The sequence below is a fragment of the Alternaria conjuncta genome (genome assembly GCF_024043145.1).
Source record: "Alternaria conjuncta strain BMP 0040 chromosome Unknown scaffold_10, whole genome shotgun sequence".
In the NCBI taxonomy this organism is placed as follows: Eukaryota; Fungi; Ascomycota; class Dothideomycetes; order Pleosporales; family Pleosporaceae; genus Alternaria; species Alternaria conjuncta.
Genome location: NW_026250099.1, coordinates 1,464,182 through 1,482,914, shown reverse-complemented (window position 1 = coordinate 1,482,914; position 18,733 = coordinate 1,464,182). Strand labels below are relative to the sequence as shown.

At 53.9% G+C, this 18,733-nt stretch overlaps 4 protein-coding genes across 4 annotated transcripts; 2 read left to right on the top strand and 2 right to left on the bottom strand.

The window, feature by feature from the left end:
* Positions 1–483: 483 nt before the first annotated feature.
* On the top strand, positions 484–1,138 carry J4E85_007547 (uncharacterized protein; the record flags this gene model as incomplete). The annotated part of the gene is made up of 3 exons (XM_051471779.1): positions 484–534; positions 590–735; positions 886–1,138. The coding sequence occupies 3 exons, from the start codon at positions 484–486 to the stop codon at positions 1,136–1,138; spliced, it is 450 nt and encodes a 149-aa protein (XP_051324853.1).
* Positions 1,139–1,668: 530 nt separating this feature from the next.
* On the bottom strand, positions 1,669–3,252 carry J4E85_007546 (uncharacterized protein; the record flags this gene model as incomplete). Its single annotated transcript, XM_051471778.1, has 1 exon — positions 1,669–3,252. One exon carries the CDS (start codon positions 3,250–3,252, stop codon positions 1,669–1,671), a length of 1,584 nt encoding a protein of 527 aa, XP_051324852.1.
* A 6,074-nt stretch (positions 3,253–9,326) lies between these two features.
* Positions 9,327–11,010, top strand: J4E85_007545 (uncharacterized protein; the record flags this gene model as incomplete). The annotated part of the gene is made up of 2 exons (XM_051471777.1): positions 9,327–9,806; positions 9,862–11,010. 2 exons carry the CDS (start codon positions 9,327–9,329, stop codon positions 11,008–11,010), a joined length of 1,629 nt encoding a protein of 542 aa, XP_051324851.1.
* A 2,854-nt stretch (positions 11,011–13,864) lies between these two features.
* On the bottom strand, positions 13,865–14,200 carry J4E85_007544 (uncharacterized protein; the record flags this gene model as incomplete). Its single annotated transcript, XM_051471776.1, has 1 exon — positions 13,865–14,200. One exon carries the CDS (start codon positions 14,198–14,200, stop codon positions 13,865–13,867), a length of 336 nt encoding a protein of 111 aa, XP_051324850.1.
* Between the last annotated feature and the right edge of the window lie 4,533 nt (positions 14,201–18,733).

The following is an 18,733-nucleotide window of genomic DNA, read 5'->3' as shown; positions in this document are numbered from 1 at the left end:
AACACAGTTAATATGTGTATATAAATGACATCATGTTGTATATGTGTCCATGCGTGAGGATGAAGCGAAGGTGCATAGCATTTTGCGAGAGAGACGAAAGTTTGCCGAAAAGGAGTTGAGTGCTTGTCGTAGAGAAGAGAGCAAGCGTCAAGCTGCAAGCAATCTGATAGACATGGGATGGAAGCTGCAAGCCATCAAATGAGGCGAGGTAGCGAAGGTTAAAGGAGGAAGGGTGCCCAAGTGACGATGCGGCTCCTTGCCCGCCAAGACCCCCGGAGATTGCCGGCGCCGATCATCACAACTCAAGGAAGCATCGCTCGTGAACTTCGACAACTGCGCCAGCTTCTTCTCTACGGGCTATACAGCATGCCCCGTGTAGTCGCTCGTCACCTTCTCGTCGCTTCCGTATAGATTATAGATCTCCGTTCACACTAGCGTGTACATCGCTCCACCGCTTCCGCCAGCCACCGTCGCGCCCATTCGATGGGTATTTGCTCGTCGTGCCTGGGAGGGCGAAGGACTTCTGAGTCTGATGTAAGTTCCCAGGGACATTATACTGCGCTATTCAAGTACTTACCCTTCCCTACAGAACTCGGATGCCTCGCACCTACTCGGAGACCAGTACCAGCCCAACTATGGAACCGCCAGCAGCACACATAACGCGCCCCAGCCAGACCCAGAGGAGCTTCGACGTCAGCGAGAGAATCTGGAGCGTATTTGCGCTGAGACGAACGAGTGAGTGCCACCTTCCTTATCTTCGAGCGTTCCTTCCCCCAGCGAAGACCGCACCTTCCCACGAAGGCGCCCGTACTTTCCGAGTTACGGGCCACTAGGTCCCTTGGGGGTTCCCCATCTTCAGCAAGACACGGCGCTGATCACACACAGGCAACTAATCCCCGTCTCCCAACCGAGCGCCCTCCCCGAAGTCACCGAACAGCCCTCCAAGAACGACGAATACGCACACCTCTTCAACGAGCGCTTCAAGTCGATACGAAGCCAGCGCCCATCCTCCGCCGGCAACGACGATGACGACGAGACGACATGGCTCGAGAACGCCATGGGCAACCAGGGCGAGGATGAGCTGGAGCAGATTAAGCCAGCAAAAGGAAAACTGACGATTCAGTTCGGTCAGCGGTAGATACCTACATCGAGGGTTTCGAGGACGGCGATATCCTGCGACCCTGTACGGGTTCTCTAGCTGAGGCTAGAGGTTATACGTATATTTTCATTGTTTGTCGCATTCTGCATTGCATCAGCGCCTTTACGGATACCCATAATCTTTTCCTTCTGTTATTTTTCTGCTTCGGGATGAGGTCGTTTACGTACGTCTTAAAGTAGCATAATCATGTCTGCATCGAACGTCTTCTCGTCTCCTTTCGTTCATGCGTGTCAAGAGTTGGCTTGGCAATGCCGTTACACGAGGCACGTTCTTCTTCATTACTGATTTGATGCAATTGGTGTCTAGATACATGCTCCTACGACAGTACTTCGCTATCCTAGGCGAATGCCAAGCTGGCCAGACGAAGCCAACCAATGCTGACTCGCTACCTATGTGAATGGACTGATGGAAGTCCCGACAACTCTGTCTATCGCTGAAGATCTATCAATGCAAGAAGGAGGCCAACGTAATCATCGCTCGGGCCAACGCAAAGCCATCACCGCCATCACCTACCCTAGACAGCCAGGACCAGTCGCAGGCTTCTCGTCACTCACACCCAACTCCGCAAGCATACTACCAGCGCGCTCATCCATCAACTTGGCCAACTCCTCCCGGAACTTCTCGTCGATGAAGTCAAGACGCAACTTCAAGCCCGGCTGGACCATGCGCTGCTTCTCCGGGTCCAGCTTCTTGAACGTCTTCTTGCCCCAGACCAAAGCGGCGCTCTCCATGGCGTTGAAGAGGGCCTTGTTGTCGTCTCCGTCCATGGTCTCGGCGTTCAGGTACTTAGTTGCCATCTGCTCTACGAAAGCGCCAACGGTGCATTCGTTAGCAGCCTGGTCAGCCTCGTTCTTCGTCGTGTCAGCTTTATCGTCGTCGATCACAGCTCTATATTCGTTACTTACGCTCTGCTCAGCCAAGGAGGCCACGGTCTCTTCTCCTGTCGTCTCGCCTGTCTGCTCTAATCCCATCTTCTCGCGGAGATGCTTTTGGATGTACTTGTACGTCTCACCCTGTGGCCTCGGTAGACCACCTCGCTTGATGATTTCGGGGATCCTCGACGCAGGGTTCGACAGGACAGGGTTTTGACGACTCAACAGCGGCTCGTCGTAGGATCCGATGGCAGCATCATAGAGGTCTGGATCGCCTTTGTAGTCGCCGCCTAGGTAGCCGTTTGACCTACCGCCGCTGCGCACACTGCCGTCGACCGGGTCCGAGTGCGGGGATGGCGGATCTTGATAGGTTGGAGCGGTGGTTGATCGTCGAGTCGCGCGTGTGGCAGGCGGTGTCCGGGTAGCGGTAGCAAGGGCGCTCTCGGCGAAGGTGAGTTCAGTTTTGCGCTTCTTGCTCGGTGTAGGTGAGTGATCGTCTGGCTCGAAGTCGTCTTCGGAAGATAACTCGTCGACCTCACTGTCGAGAACAACTGGTTTCTTCCTGATCGAGCGCTTCTTCGCGGACGACTTCTGTGCAGACGCAGTAGTCTCCTTCCGCGCGGACTCAACCTCTGCCTCCTCTTCTTTGACTTCATCCTCCTTCTTCTCTTCGCTCTCACGAACGGGCGTGCTGCTCGCCACCGGCCTACGCCTCACCGTCCTACCCGCAGGAGTAGTACCGGCGCCAACCCCAGCCGCACCCGGCGTCGCCATATTACCATGAAGAAGGCCTTTGTTATTCTTAACCCGCTTCTCGTAGCACGGCTGACAGACCTGGAACGTACAGCCAGGGCAGCGGCGCATAGTATCCATGTTACGCTGATCGCACTCTGTGCACTTGGCCGTGTGGACAGTCACCCTACTAAACAGCGTCTCGTCGACAGTGCAGGGCTGGATTGCCGATGATGCTCCTGGCGTGCGGGGCGCGCGTGTGGGAAACGGGCTGCTGGATGAACGTGGGGTGTTGGGGAGGAGCGGCCGGTTGCGTCGGCCTGGTGTGGACGGTGCGGGTGAAGGCGCCGGTGCGGGTGTTGTTGCAGTTGGAACCTTAGCGTGAAGGCCCGGATCTGGACCTGGTGTCGCTGGAGGATCCATGGTGCCACGTGGTGAGCCTTGCTCTGCTTGCTCTGGTGGGGGTGGGTCAGGTGCTGTGTCGCTCATGTTGTTTAGTTGCCTTGTCCTTGCGGAGAATGAGTCTGCGAAAGATTGGATCGCAGTACTTTGCACTGCTGGTGTGGACGCTGGGAGAAAAGCTGATGGTGAGGGATATATACTTTGAAAGATCTGAGACTGAAAAAGGGTCTCAGTAGTCGCCTGAGACTTTCTCGGTGACTTGCCGCTTGGACTGTTGTGTTCTGATTCAAATCCGAAATAGAGAAATTGATTCAGAACGGTATTGATCGCAATAGGTGTGGACGGTAGAAAGTGGATGTTGAAAAAGGCGCCACTTCTGATCAATCTGATAGACGTTGGTGGTTTACGCTCGGACTAATGCGGGGGATAATGACGCGAGATCCAGGCGCCAGGGTTGTAGAAGTCGAACCGGAATGGAATATCGGATCCGGGGCGAGCGGGTTCAAACGGGGGTGACTGAGGGTTATGGGTGGCGAGATCCGAGGGATCGAGGGGTAAATATTGCTCGTTCGAGAGTTTGAGAGAGTATTCACTGACTGGATTCGAGGCCTTGGGTTGCTTTGGGATAGACGGATAGAGACGGGTGGAGAGTGGAATGTATGTACAAGTACAGGTGCAAAGAGCAGAAAGAAGACAACCACCGCAACCACCACCAAGCTATATACAATCCTTCCGACGCGCTATGTGAAGAGAAGAATAAGAAATAGCCAGCCGACTCACATACACGACGGAAGCGGGCTGCAAAACGAACAAGAAGCAGAGGACGAACGAAGGACCAGTCATTGTTGATTATGTGAAGAGGAAATAGTTCTTTATAGAACGTGTGACATGTCACATCTGTCACAAGTGGTATTGGAGTCATGGATTGTTGCGTAGCATTCACGTCCAGGGATCGAAGGGAGCTGCGTGCGTTGGTGGTACGGTGGCAGGTGCAGTGGGGAGATGGTGACAAACGGTGGGGATGGGAGTTGGGGCTCGGGTTACTGGATGGGGTAATCGTGGTCGTTGCAAGGCGTAAGCGGGGATGAAATTGTTGGTTGTACGTAGTGAGCTCTGGATTTCGCGTCTTTGATCTGTGGGTGGAGTTTTGTGACTTTGCAGTGGTTCGTGGTGCACTTGGATGTCTCGAAGTGATGAGCCATTCACAGCTTCCGCAACCTAACCAATAGGCATATGGGGAAAGATTTCGAATAGTAAGCGTCGCTGCGATGAGATACTGGAGTTTCTTTGGAGTCTTTGTACATGTGTTGGGTGGGGTGTGGTACGGTCGCCAAAAGACCCTGGGCCGGGTCGCTGTTGGATGGCCGTGGTCGTTGGATGGCCCCATCTTTGCCATGCGAACGTGCGGATCCTGCGGGCCGATCTCGCAGTGGATCTAGATCTGTTGGATGTCGTGCCACATTGCATAATCGATGGCTTTGCGATGCTACCCTGGTACTGACAAAGTCGTGCTTGACATCTGGACCAGACTTCGGAACCGAGGATGCAGATGTGCCCGGTGGATCGCAGCAGCATCAGCGACGCTTCTGAGCGTGGAGAACAGTCAGTCTTGATATCAAACGCGGTGTCGTAGCCATGACGTGGCGACGAAAGCTCGGTACAGCATTCTCCCAGACCAACGGCGTGAGGCTCCTGCTAGTCACTAGTGAGGCTCTCGTGATGACTAGCAAAGCTGCTAGAGGACTGGGCGGTGTGCTTGTCTGATAAGAAAGCTAGATCAAACGCTAGGAGTGGATGCCGTTGATGGTATTCAAGTCGACGTGTCGTGCATTGCGGATCTACAGAAGGCATGCACGGTACCTGAGGAAGTGCAGCCTCGCTTACCCAATCCGGCGCAGAAGGAACTCGCATCTTGCAGATGTGACACCTGCAAGGAGCCGCATCGTCCATCAAGTCCAACCCCGCTATGGGCCGTGAACCATTTTCCCGAATCTCTTTTGCCGCCTCGAGCGCCGACGGTCGCTCTGCCGCCATGGCTGTTGTGTTGGGTGCTTGCTTCTGCCTAGAGCGGGGTCTCGCCGCTTGATGACGGCTCTAGGGAAATCTGGGGGTGTGCGGCCTCACCGGCGACTCTCTGGGAAAATGCAGCGCTATATATACATCGTTGCCGCTTCTTCAGCAGCGGCGGCACCGGAGTGTCGCCGTACGCTGTACGCCGCATCAAGCAGATAGCTGGAGACGGCGGTGAGTGGACTGCATGGTGATTGCAGTAGACCTAGCAGCGGGCACTAGCCACACCGACTAGGCTAACAAGGGCGCGCAGCTTCTTCAGTTCGGAATGCGCAAAGCGCGACAACCAAACATCGCGCGTCCATCAACAGACCGCCAAAATCATCAAGCGCGCGTGACAGTCGTCTGCGCGGAAGTTTGCGCCGCGCAATCGTATAACTCTGGAGGCTGTCGCAAAGTACGCGTCGCGGGCTGTTCGAAACCCAGGCCTTAAGCGAAGACAACCCTGCCCATCACGACAGCATACACATACTCGATCCTCCTGGCTGAGCTCGCCGGGTATTCTTAAGCGGAGAAGAGCGTTGTGGCGGTGCGGCTGAAGACCACATCACCAAATCAAAAGCTTGGGGCTGCAGCCTCTGCCTCCTCGCAGCGGCCGGATTCGCACACCACCAAGCACCTTCCTCTCGGCAGCCTGCCCTTGCCAGTTCGAGACCTGGTGTGCGACCTACTCCCAGGCCTCCAACAACCGTGTGAGACGATAAAGTCGCCTCCCACGACCTTGCACAGACCGTGTATCTGTGCGCAGCCATAAGTGTCTAAGACAGACGCTACGAGAGCAGGAACATCAACGAAGAAACGAGCTCACGATCACGACTACGACCATGGATCAGCCAGAACCCGCGACACCGCTTTACCCGGCCATGGCTCTCCTCAACTACATGCATGCGCCCACGGTTGGCTTTTACTACATGGGAGCTTGCGCGTTCAGTTTGTGCATATTGCAAAAACCACGATTAGTATCAGCAAAGAGGCGGTGGAGCATACTCATCGCCATGCTCACAATACTGGTCGCATACATCACAGAGGTACTCTACTACTTCAGCCGGTCAATGGGCGATTGGGACTACGAGGCACCACAACCTGCAGCAATCCGCTGCTTAGGATCGATACTGGTTTGGAGCCCCCTCGCATACATACTCTGGTCGAGTAAGGCGTTACGGTGGCACGCTTACTTTGGCGCATTTGTCCTGCAATTCGCTTTCGAGACTACGACATGCCTGATAACGGCATTTTCCATCCCGGAGAAGGGTCGGCAGAAGAATGCGCCTTTCGTGATTGACTGCGTCAGGGCGTTGGCTTCGCTCATATTACTTCTTGACGCCTTCATCATTCTGGTCACCAAGCAGGCGGTGGTCAGCACGGACGAGGAACGCCAGTCTCTGCTAGGAAAGCAAGCGAATGGTTCATCAACAACCAACGGCAACGCTGGATATGGCACCATACCCACTGGAACGTCGAGCGACGATGAGGAAGCACCGCCGAAAGATGACGACAAGGACATCAAAGAGCAACAGGCAAAGCGTCTCGAAGAGGAGGGTGGCTGGTTCGGATATCTCAAGGGTTTCGCCGTGTTCTTGCCTTACCTATTCCCGAGAGACGACTGGAAAGTCATGACATGCCTGGGTCTACGACTCATTCATATGCTGACAGAGCGTGTTCTGAACTTGCTTACTCCTCGCCAAATCGGTATCATCACCAACAAACTACAGCACTCTTATGAGACCCAGAGTGGCGTCATGCCGTGGAGGGATATTGGCCTCTGGATCTTGTTCTCATACATCAACAGCTATGCTGGGCTCGGCATAATCGATGGCATCGCAAACTTAGTCATCTCGAACTCCGCGTATCGGCGCATCACCTTGCTCGCATATGAGCATGTTCTCGGTCTATCCATGGACTTCCACACCTCGAAAGACTCCGGGGAGGTTCTGAAAGCTGTTGAACAGGCGTCATCTCTAAACTCGCTCATCGAGATGGTTCTCTTCGACATTGCGCCCATTCTGTTGGACCTCTTCGTAGCCATGTACTACGTAACGCACTTGTTCGACGCTTACATGGCCTTCATCATCCTTTTCATGGGCGCAGCATACATCGTAATCGGATTCTACTTCACGACGCTCTCTCAGCCGAAGCGAAGAGACTATGTCGAAAAGCAGCGTACTGAAAGCTCTACGGTCAATGAGACTGTCCACAACTGGCAGACGGTCGCTTACTTCAACCGATTGGTTTTTGAACACAAGCGCTATGCCGAGAACATCATGAACACCATCTCCGCTCAGTACGCATACTACTTCCGATCTATGGGTGGCCATGCGGCACAGGACGTTTTGACAACCCTCGGATTCGCCGGCGCTTGCGTCTTTGGTATGTCGCAGATTGTCACTGGCCGCAAGCCAGTTGGCAATCTTGTCACTCTGATCATGTACTGGCACACAATGACATCGCCCCTATACGTTCTCTCATACAGCTATCGCCACATCTCCAGCTCGCTTATTGATGCTGAGCGCCTTCTGCAGCTACTCAATACTAAACCTACAGTTGCCGATCAAGACGGTGCAAGAGACATTGTGGTTTCCGCGGGTGAAGTCGAGTTCAAGGACGTCGACTTCCACTACGACGAGCGTAAGCCCATTATCAAGGGCGTGAATCTGAAGGCGGAAGGCGGACAGACCATCGCCTTCGTTGGTGAGACAGGAGGCGGCAAGTCGACAATGCTGAAATTGCTGTTCCGCTTTTACGACGTGACCGGCGGCTCAATCATGATCGATGGTCAAGATCTGCGTTCAGTCACGCAAGCCAGTCTCAGGAATGCTCTCGGTCTTGTGCCGCAAGACCCTGTCCTCTTCAACCAGACCATCCGACAAAATATTCGCTACGCCAAACTCGACGCAACGGACAAGGAGATCGAAGATGCCTGCGCCGCTGCTGCCATTCACGACGACATCGTTGGCTTCCCCGACGGCTACAACTCCAAGGTCGGCGAACGTGGTGTTCGTCTCTCAGGCGGTCAACTCCAGCGCATAGCCATCGCGCGGGTACTCCTCAAGAATCCCAAGATTGTCATGCTCGACGAAGCGACATCCGCAATCGACTCGTCTATCGAGGCGCTCATTCAGCAAGCATTCCGCAAACTGAGCCAAGGCCGCACCACCTTCGTCATCGCGCATCGCCTCAGCACGATTGCTGATGCCGATCAGATCCTCGTCGTGGAGAAGGGCGAGATTATTGAGAGGGGCACGCATCAAGAGCTGCTGAAGAACGAAGCTGGGAAGTATTCGGAGCTCTGGTCGAAACAGACTGCGGGGCACTTGTCGAAGACGCCATCAAAGGAGGATGTTAAGAAGGATGTGGCGACAAAGGACGCCAAAGACACGGTGACCGAAGACAAGGACACCGAAAACAAGAAGACCAAGCAATCAGAAGAGGCAACAGCAACGGCCGTAGAAAGGAAAAGCGATAATGAGGACACGATAACGAAGCGTAAATGAGCATAGCTTGCAGTCTAGGGAGGAACGTAATTAGGGCTTTCGGCCACGTAGTATCGCGATACAGCAACGCGAATCGCATTAATTACAATACACACATCAGAAAAGATTCCCAACGTCATCCCGTAAAACTCGTCCGCTTGCTTCTGCAGTTTGCGACCTCATGATCCGTATACATTCCTGCTGCCTTGAAGCCACTCAGCCAACGCGGGACAACAAACCCGCCAGCCAGTCGCAAATGTGCCCTAAACAAGTGGGCGTTCTCGGGAAGACAACATGCCGACTCTTGCGCACGGATCTTCACGGACCAGCTACGCGCAATCGAAACGATGCATGTGCGGGCGAGCAGCTGAATGTTTAAGACAGCTTGCTGAACCTCAATTCTTTGTTCTTACGATATATCATCTGTGCTGGTTACTACTTGGCATTACAGTACCACGCCGCTCAACAACCCCCGTCGTGGCGCAGATAAAACCTCCTTACGTCATCCATTACCGAAACACCTTGATTCGCCGCTTCGCCACATCCACGCAAGTCGAGCGACCCAAACAGTCAATCCCTTTCGGACATCTGCAACCGCGCCCCTTGCGCAGAATTCCTCTTATGGCGGTGCCGAAACGCTTTTTGCTGCTTGCGGCTGCGGCGTGGACGTGGTTTAGTCAGCGGTATGCGCCTGCCGTCGCCGTTTCGCAGGGCTATATCAAGAACACCATTGCGCTTTTCGCAATCGCAGTCTTCGTTCAACTGGCATGGTCCATCGTTGTCTACCCACTGTTTCTAAGTCCGTTGCGACATCTACCCTCGCCGCCAGACAGCCATTTCCTGCTCGGCCACTTCCGACGCATCTACAAGGACCCGACGGGCGAGCCGCAGCGGGATTGGATTGACAATGTGCCGAATGACGGTGTGTTGTATTATCGGTGGTTGTTCAATGAGCCGAGGATCTTGGTGACGAATCCGAAGGCGATTGGCGAGGTGTTGGTGACGAGGAGCTATGAGTTTGTTAAGCCGGGGAGGTTGAGGAAGGGGTTGGGGAGGTTGTTGGGCGTGGGGATTCTGTTGGCGGAGGGGGATGAACATAAGGTGCGTATAGGTGATGGACTTCAGAAGATGGTGGCTGACTTGTCTGTGATCACAGCGTCAAAGAAAGGCACTTATGCCTGCGTTCAACTTCCGACATGTCAAGGACCTGTACCCGATCTTCTGGAGTAAATCCCAGGAATTTACGGAAAAGCTGGCTGAAACCATCAAGAGCAGCCCTGATGGGTCATCCGTAGTCGAAATCGGTCATTGGGCTTCCCGCGCCACTCTCGACATCATCGGTGTAGCAGGAATGGGCAAAGACTTCGATGCCATAAGCAACCCGTCCAACGAACTCAACGAAACCTACCGCAAGATCTTCGCCGGCGCCCGTGGTGCTCAACTCATCCAAGTATTGCTCAATCTGCTCCCCCACTGGGTCGCCGTCAATCTTCCCTTGGCGCGCAACGACATAATCGGCAACGCCGTCGACACCATCAAAAAGGTCGCCAGAGACCTCATCCACGACAAGCGCGAGAAGCTGCAATCCGGCGAGGCAAAAGGCATGGACATTTTAAGCGTAGCCATGGAATCCGGCGGTTTCAGCGACGAAGACCTCGTAAACCAACTCATGACGTTCCTCGCCGCGGGCCACGAAACTACCGCTTCAGCCATGTCATGGGCCGTATACCTGCTGTGTCAAAACCCCGATGTGCAAACGCGGCTACGACAGGAGATACGCACTGAGCTGCCTGAAGCACTACAACCAGGTGGCCAGATCTCTTCGACCGAAATCGACCGACTCCCCTATCTAAACGCCGTTCTCCAAGAAACAATGCGCATCTACCCCCCCGTCCCCCTCACCCTCCGCGAAACCGCCCACGACACCACCATCCAATCCCACTTCGTCCCCGCCGGCACAACCGTAGTAATCTGCCCCTGGGCCATCAACACCTCGACCCATCTCTGGGGTCCCGATGCCCGCTCCTTCAACCCCGACCGCTGGATGCAGCCTGGTACTGCCAACACGGGCGGCGCGGAGTCGAACTATGCCATTACGACGTTTTTGCATGGGCCAAGGAGTTGCATTGGCATGCAGTTTGCTAAAGCGGAGTTTGCTTGTCTTGTGGCGAGTTTGGTGGGCAGGTTTGAGATTGGGTTTGAGGTGGAGGGGCATGTAGCGGGGATTCAGGGGGGAATTACGGCGAGGCCTAAGGGGGGGTTGAGGGTTAGGTTGAGGGATGTTGGGGGGGATGAGAAGGCGTAGATCTATATTGTACATAGATGATCGGAAGTCATGACAAAGGTGTTGTCGGAGGCGCATACTGAAGCAAATGCTGTGTTGAACTTGCTAGTGCAAAACGCGAGTACAGCGCAGTCGAGGAATGCAGCATATGATCGCGGAGCAGGTGGAGTTGCTGAATACCTTGTATTTACTATCCATAGCTGTCAGTAGTTTCTTTCAATTTGGTCGAGCATCTGAGATTAAAGCTATGAAGTTCGTTGCGTCCAAAGATGAAGCAGTGTTGTCCCGTTTGGGTTGGAAGGAAGCGGGCGTAATTGGCTCGCGTCCCCAGCAGGCGCTTGGTCCAGCTGCCACGACGTACCTCTGGTACTATTCTCATACCTGGATGATCTTACCTTTCTTGCCAGGCCTACGTGGGGTATTCGAACACCTTCGCCGACCAGCAAGGGCCATCCTAGACGTTCGCTGCGAGACGAGCCGCCGGTGGGGGTGGGAGCGCGCGCTATTGGGCATAGAACCGTCAACAACACCTGGAGTAACAGCCCGTTTTGGAGAAGCTGCAATCTCCGAGTTACTGCATCATGTACAGAAAATCAAGGTAATCTTAACGATCATGGAAGCAGTTTAGCGTGCCATACTTCGTGGCTGTCCAAGGTTTTCGTTGGGCGAAGTCGGCGGCATGCGATCGAGGCAGAATGCCGCTTCTGGGCTGTGATTGGTCAAGCCCTTGGCGAAGAACGTACCACATTCGCATGTCCTACAAGGTCTGCATAGGCTATGACAGGCCTTGCATCGAACGCAATACATCCTTTGTCGCCCTGAATACTAGTCTACACCTGTTTCTGGTAACACAGATCTTGGGACGGCAGCCTGCACGTTGGGTGTAGACTGTCGATGGGTACAGTTGCTGCGACGATAAGGCAAGAAAACGTTGAAAGCAGTTGAAAGCAGGATCCAACTGTGAACCTCGATGTTGTCATGATTGGCGCGGGACACGTAGTGCGTCCGTTCCGATATGCAGATAATATGCGGGAGCGCTATGGCAAGCAAGATCGACCCAAAAGGGTAAAGTCGCTATGCGCAAGGCTTGTAGCGACGACGAAAAGAGCAGGATGAATGAGCGTCAAGCGGTACGTATCGCCAGTACATGCAACTTAGTTAGTCGCCCACTACCGAACTGTAGCGAGATGAAAGAAGTACTGGGTTGGTTGCCCAGCATATCCAAAAGTGCTGTCTCGCGATATCATTGGTCGAACCGGTGCTTTACATGTGTTGCGGCTATGCACACAAATTCAACTGCAGCCCAATACATCCAAAGTGCGGCTTTTAGACATGCCTTCTGTCGTAAGTCATGTACGAACCATGTCTGAGTGGTCCTGCTGACAACACGTCGAGCTGGCTCATTGGTCGTCGTGCTGAACGTATGCCCCTCAGGTGTCCACCTAACCGCGTCTTTCAGCCCGAGGGAGGAGCGGTAGTACACGAGTGATAACCTGTCGTATGTCACGAGCGCTTAAACCTACTCGCCGTGGTAGGGTTTCGGTCGCGACATACTCAAGAACCTTGGGTAGCCCCATACGCTCTTGATCCTCTTGTCTGGACGACCCGCGCTCTCCTTCGCACGAACACACATCGGGTGGTGAGTCACCAAGTCTGGATAACGATACGGGGAGCGGATGGCGGAGAAGAAACGTGGTGGAGTCGAGCCTTGGAGACGTATGAAGGCGATCGGCCGCTATTCAGGCCACTTAGCGTTCGCCACGTAAGTCGACTCTTCTAACCTTCCTTCCTGGCTCTTGAGACTGTTGCAACCTACTACGACCACTGTATAGCTTAGCTGACCTCGAAAGCATTTTTTTCAACTGGAAGAACGAGCAAGAACATCGTGCAGCCCGCACGAAAAGCACGATGGAACACACGGAACACGACAGATCGCCCACGAGAACAGATGATCATCAGAGCGACGCCGACAAAGTGAGCGAAGTACTCGCAGACCACTGCATATACCCACCTGATCAACGCATCGGTTCACGCACCTTTCCCTCGATGACCCAGAGCGCACACATATCTGCGCCGCATGAGCTCGGCCACACAGGGGGAACGACCGACCGTGGGCCATGCGGGTTGCTGTCAGTAGAGCTTTACGGACGAACGAACACGTCGTGGTGTCCATAGACAACACGAGCCAGGCCAAAGACGTGGAAGAAAGAGTACACAAGATGACAGAGTGAGTGCAGGCCGACCAGCTGACACTATGGGATAGGCAACTAAGACCGGGGCATTATCGGCACTACCCGCTCACGCCATCCGAGTGAGCCCTAGCGTCGTCACGTGTCTGCCAAGCTGCGAAATTTACCCCACCAGCCGTCCTCCGACACAACAACACCACCGAATCCGACCCTCCGCCCGCTCCATCTCACGATGGTCGACCTTGCTGCATGGCGCAAATTCTTCGCCCGGACACCTGACCAGCCTTCCCTGACTGAGGGGAAAGCGCCGTATTGTCTCTCGCCGGGCCGTGCACCATGAGCTCTCCACTTCTATTCGCGGCTACGCGACGGTCACGGATTGGACAGCTTCAGCCCCCAATTCAAGCACAGCGGCTACAATCACCACAATCGAGGACGCAACCAATCACACAAGCTGGAAATGGTCATTGCATCATTATATACTGAGAATCTCAGTAATAGGAAGAAGCGACTGTAAGAGGTAACGCCCGGCCTTCCCTGTTCCGTATGCCATCGCTCAATGCCAGCTCTGCGTGCATCATTCCGCCTCTGGACCCAAAAAATGAATGGCCTCAAACTGAAAGAAAATACCGAAGCGGTATACATGAAACGAAACCGCAGACGCCCGCGCCATGACCGCTGTAACCTCAGTAGACTGCTTGCAGTCTACGGTTGCGCTCGCAAGACAGCTCATTGATCTCTCCATCCAGACTGCGAATCATCTCCATCGACTTCTCGATCGAAGCACCGAACTTGTGAGGCTCGCGCTGCCAGCGTCCGATGCGGTCCACCTCAGCGGCACGGCGGCGCATCTTGGTGTTGATCTTCTCACAGAGCTTGCAGTATGTTCCCGTAGGAATTGTCTGCATGATGAGCTTCATGCCACACGTCTCGCCGATTCGGTACTCCTTGGCGCAGTGCTGTCGGAAGTGGCCCCACTTCCAGTCGCCGCAGACGAACCTGTGTTGGTCGTAGAAGCACATGTTTCAGGCTGGAAGAGCTTGGACGTCTGATGTTCGGTAACACGTTAGTCTTGTTCACGAACCGCTTGGATATCAGCACTCGAACACCTACCTGTTACTGCTGGTTCAAACACTGGACCTTTTTGATAGGACCAGCGATCGCGTTCCTGGAAGTGGGTCAGCTCAGGGGTCACCTCAACCTTGAGCCTCAAAGACACATACAGAATGGTTGGATGGTAGGAGGGCTTTGGCAAAGACGGCTATGGTCTATACCCAAGAGAGGTGTTGTTGGTCAAGCCCGGTGTTGCAAAAGATGGCTGAGGATCAGAGTCTATGGTCAATGACTGGAAGAGATCTTTGGACTGAGTGTGAAGAGACTGATATTCTGGCAGCAGCGTACCGCTATTTATCCTTCGAAACGAACTCCTCTCGCCGGCCTCGCCGGCCATCCATCGAACCCGAGCCCGCTTCGCTGTCAGGCCATAAATTGATGCCGTGGCCTATCCTTTCATCGACGTGGTAGCACCCCACCCGGTTCCATCCAACGATATCGCTACGATTCACGGATCCCTCTTACTCTGACGCTAGAGTAATGCGGAGACGGGCTGAAATGATACCCTAGGCCGTGCCGGCGTTTCCAGCTGCAGACAGTTATCACATTTGCTAGGGGATCAACGTGTCGTGGCTTCCGCAACCACGTAACCCTTTGTTCCAGATGCGAAAATCCCGCATGTTCCTTGTCAAGACGCCTTAGTTGGCGCTTGGGGTCGTTATGGTGTGTCCTTGTCGAGCAATCCGGGCCTCTCATGCCATATGAGATGGAGCATTCGTGAACCGAGATACGATCACGTGCTGCTTGGTGTATGCCGAGTTACAGTCCGGTTCAAGAATATTTTCCTGGGTCCAGTAAGCGATTGGCCAATGGCTCCCGCTATTGGTACCTCAGTGGAAATGCCACCAGGCAATACACGGGCCAACCTTGAGAGTCTCTAGGTTCCACTCCCTTCACCTCGAGCTATGGTCAACCGTTACAAGATGCACTGACCAGGCCCTGGAGAATAAGCAGTACCGTCGCCTGCGGTTGGGCATCGCTGTCTCCTTACGCACTAGTACGCCATGTGGTCACGGTACTTCGGGCATTTCTCATTTCCTACGCTACATGCTCGACCCCAAATTTTCCGTTTGTGGTCACGCTAATCAACCTGTGTAGCATCACTGAGCTTCACCGATGGTGCTCGGCTGTTTTTTGCGTCCACTAGAGATCCTCACCTTTACCGCTTGGCTGACACACAACATGCCGGTCTTTCCACTATGGACTCGAAACGCTGTTGGCCAGTCACCTTATCTTGTTCTGCTGCAGACATGCGTCTTCGCCTTCGCACCTGGTCACCCAGCATCGCCACTGGGATGGAACGCTAGCAACATCCGCATGCATGTTGCATAGCACGGACTGGGTCCTTCATTCAGCTGATCGATATCCCCACTCAACGGCTGACTATGCCCGTGGCCGGTCCGTTGTTGACTGACTAGGCCCTGCACGCTGACAGGCATTCCTATCCTAGATAACAGGATGGCGTGAAGTTAATGCGGAACCTAAGCCGCCATCGCATATCACGGTAATCATCTGGGCCCCCGGACACACACTAGAACCAGCCAAAGCATGCCCCATCGGAGATCCTCTGACGTGGCGAGCGGTATATGGTTGAGCAAAGGAGAAGCCGTATCCCTGGCGTTGTCTCGCCATCTGTCATAGCTTTTACGAACACATCCGCGTTGGCTCGCCTGCCTTTCCGCTCATACTCAGCGAGGGATGCCTCCACCGGGCCTATGGGAAGGTTTTCTTCACTAGAACCGTCTTTACCGGTGAGCCCAAAAGGATGGCAAACAAGGCTTGAGCTATATTGTGTAGTCAATGCAGTGGCAACATGATGCAGTGTGCTTTCGTAAGTCGACTCAACCAGTCTGCCTTGCCGTCGAACAAGGCAACAATTCCACATTACCGAGCCAATTGCTTGCTCTCAGTTAGATTGAGCTGTAAAATCATAACCATCTTCTTCAACTGTGTTCCGGGCATCCATTGCATGAGTGCGGCAAAGTGAGCGTACATCGAGTGATGCAGAAAGCGAGGTGTCCTTGTGGTGTCATCCGGCCCAACGACGGACTTGCGTCGTGCACGGAACCACACACCAGCCATCACAATTAACATGACAACTGCGGCCACTGCTGCGACCATAAGTAACCTTGCAAATAGTTGCGCAATCAATCGACCCGTTGCTGATTCCACCTCTTTTGGGTTTCTCTGACGCTGTGACTTGGCCTCTTATGGTCCTGGCATGCAAAAATGCCCAGAATTGCGCTCCTTGAGTACGCAAACCTCAGTCTCATCAAGGCTCGACGTTGGAATTTGCTACGCGGCACTCCGCGCAAACTTCTCGTCATGTGAGAGCAAGGCGATGCTGGGTACGCCGCGAGTACATGGGCAGCGATGGAACTAGATGGCAAGTCGCACGCAATTTTGATCCCGAGACGAGCGAGTGCTGTGCTTGTGTGGGCCGGAGCTGCGGTCACCGGCGCTCTTTGTGCATGACGAGGCTAAGCTGTGTGGAGGCGGATTGGTGGGCGCCGCTTCACGGTGGGTCAAGTCGTTCTGGCCAGCCAGGTTACATGTCCCCGCGTAAGAAGAATATGGTTGGTCAAGGCGGATGAGAACGTTCATGTATGCCGAGACCAGCGCAGACTGGATGACGAAAGATTGCCTGGGAGGACATCACAAATCACTCCACGGGTCACACGTCTTAGTCAAAGCAAGGTATTCGATGACGGAGACAGAGTGAAGTATGACATGACGGATAAGCTACGACAAATACTCGAAGCAAGTGTGGCAGTAGATGGCGGTCACCCCGTGCAAAACGTGAAAAGACCGAAGTGGCGGGACCTCAGGCTGAAAGCCCTGCCTTGTCTTCGCTTGACCACCGAGAGCATGTGCATGGCACTGGCAGGTTTCGCTCGAGCACGGGAAACTGTTGCATGCAACCAACCTCTAGCCGCATATGCACAAAGGAGGAGGGATCAGGGGACAAGCTCATGGTCTGGCTGATGCCGTGGACATCCTTTGGCTGGCCACTATACGAGCAGCCTGTCAGACCGATGAAGGCGTGCAGACACTGACAAGAGACAAAGAAAGCAGAACTTTAGCGACGATGTGTTGTTCATGCGAAGGATGCGGAAGGATGGTGTTACGCATGAATCTGGCTATCGTAACCGTGTTGGGTCGCTGATATGGCCGGACAACAATGTGCTGATCCGGAAAAACATCAACAAGCAGTGATTGGGGCTGCCAAAGGCTATATGCCGTGCACGTGGCTTCCACAAGGAAAGCGCCGGCAACAAGGCATACGCAAACGAGTATTCGAGAACCTACCTTTGGCTGATGACGCAGAAAGAGGGGTATGCTCAGGCGAGCCTCCATGCATTTCTCAGTTTCAGATGGCGGCAGTTACTGCTGATATGGTCGACCAAAAGCGGCTGAACGTCGCACGCACTGAACATGACACTCGGTACCAGCAATTGGAGACATACAAGCTAGGCATGTGGGGCGAAAGTGACCTACGACATCGCACCTTACTCCAAATTAGTGGCCTATCCGCATCAGATAAATGGCCGCCGGCGACATAATGCTGAAGCAGTATGATGCTCGCAAAGCTACACCTATAACAAAGGCAAAAATCGCCGCATTGATCCAATTGGCAGGAGTTACTACCACGACAAGGATATGCCCACACGATCGGGGTGTAAGGTGCGTTGGTCGCATCGTCCTTCAACCGAATGAGCGGTGACGAAACCGTAGCAAAAGGACCGATATGACATGCACGGTAAGCTCAAACCCACCAGTGTAAGTGTGGGGAACAAGGAAACGAGAACAACAAAGAAATAGCAGTAGAGCCTATGGAACCAGAGGGATAGCACACTTTGTGCGACAACCCCGTTGCGGCCGTCATCGCGACCCAGCGCTTGACGAAACGTCGTTTCCCTACGCGCCCACAACACTTTGACGTAAACAATAACAACAACATCGGCGGAGAGGAAAATGAACAAGCACTATCATGCTGCAAGTAGTTGAGCCATTAGTTCGGAAGAGAGTCCGCACTTGTCAATTGCGTGCGCAGCAGCGTGCGTCATTAGCTTCATGCTCAACATCTAAGCGAGCGAAGGAAAATAACCTAGCCCGATTACCGGCCACTGGCATGACAATGAGCGACGGCGCCACATTATCAGATCCAGAAAACCCGAGTGCGAGTAGAAAGTGGCTCTCGCGGGGCTTCTGTAACGTGCAGCTAGCCCTATTAGTTGGCCGCAAGGCGGGAAAAGTCGGATGATGCTGAGGTGTAATGAGCACTTTGGGGGAATTCCAAGGTCTGTGCATGAGGAAAGGCAGTGCTTTCTAGGTTTGCAATACACCCTCAGTTGCTAGTCAGCTCGGAGGGCGTTCTGGTCTTTCACGTGAATAGCCGTTGAAAGGATGAAAAGACTGGAGGCGAGGATCCGAAAGAAGGC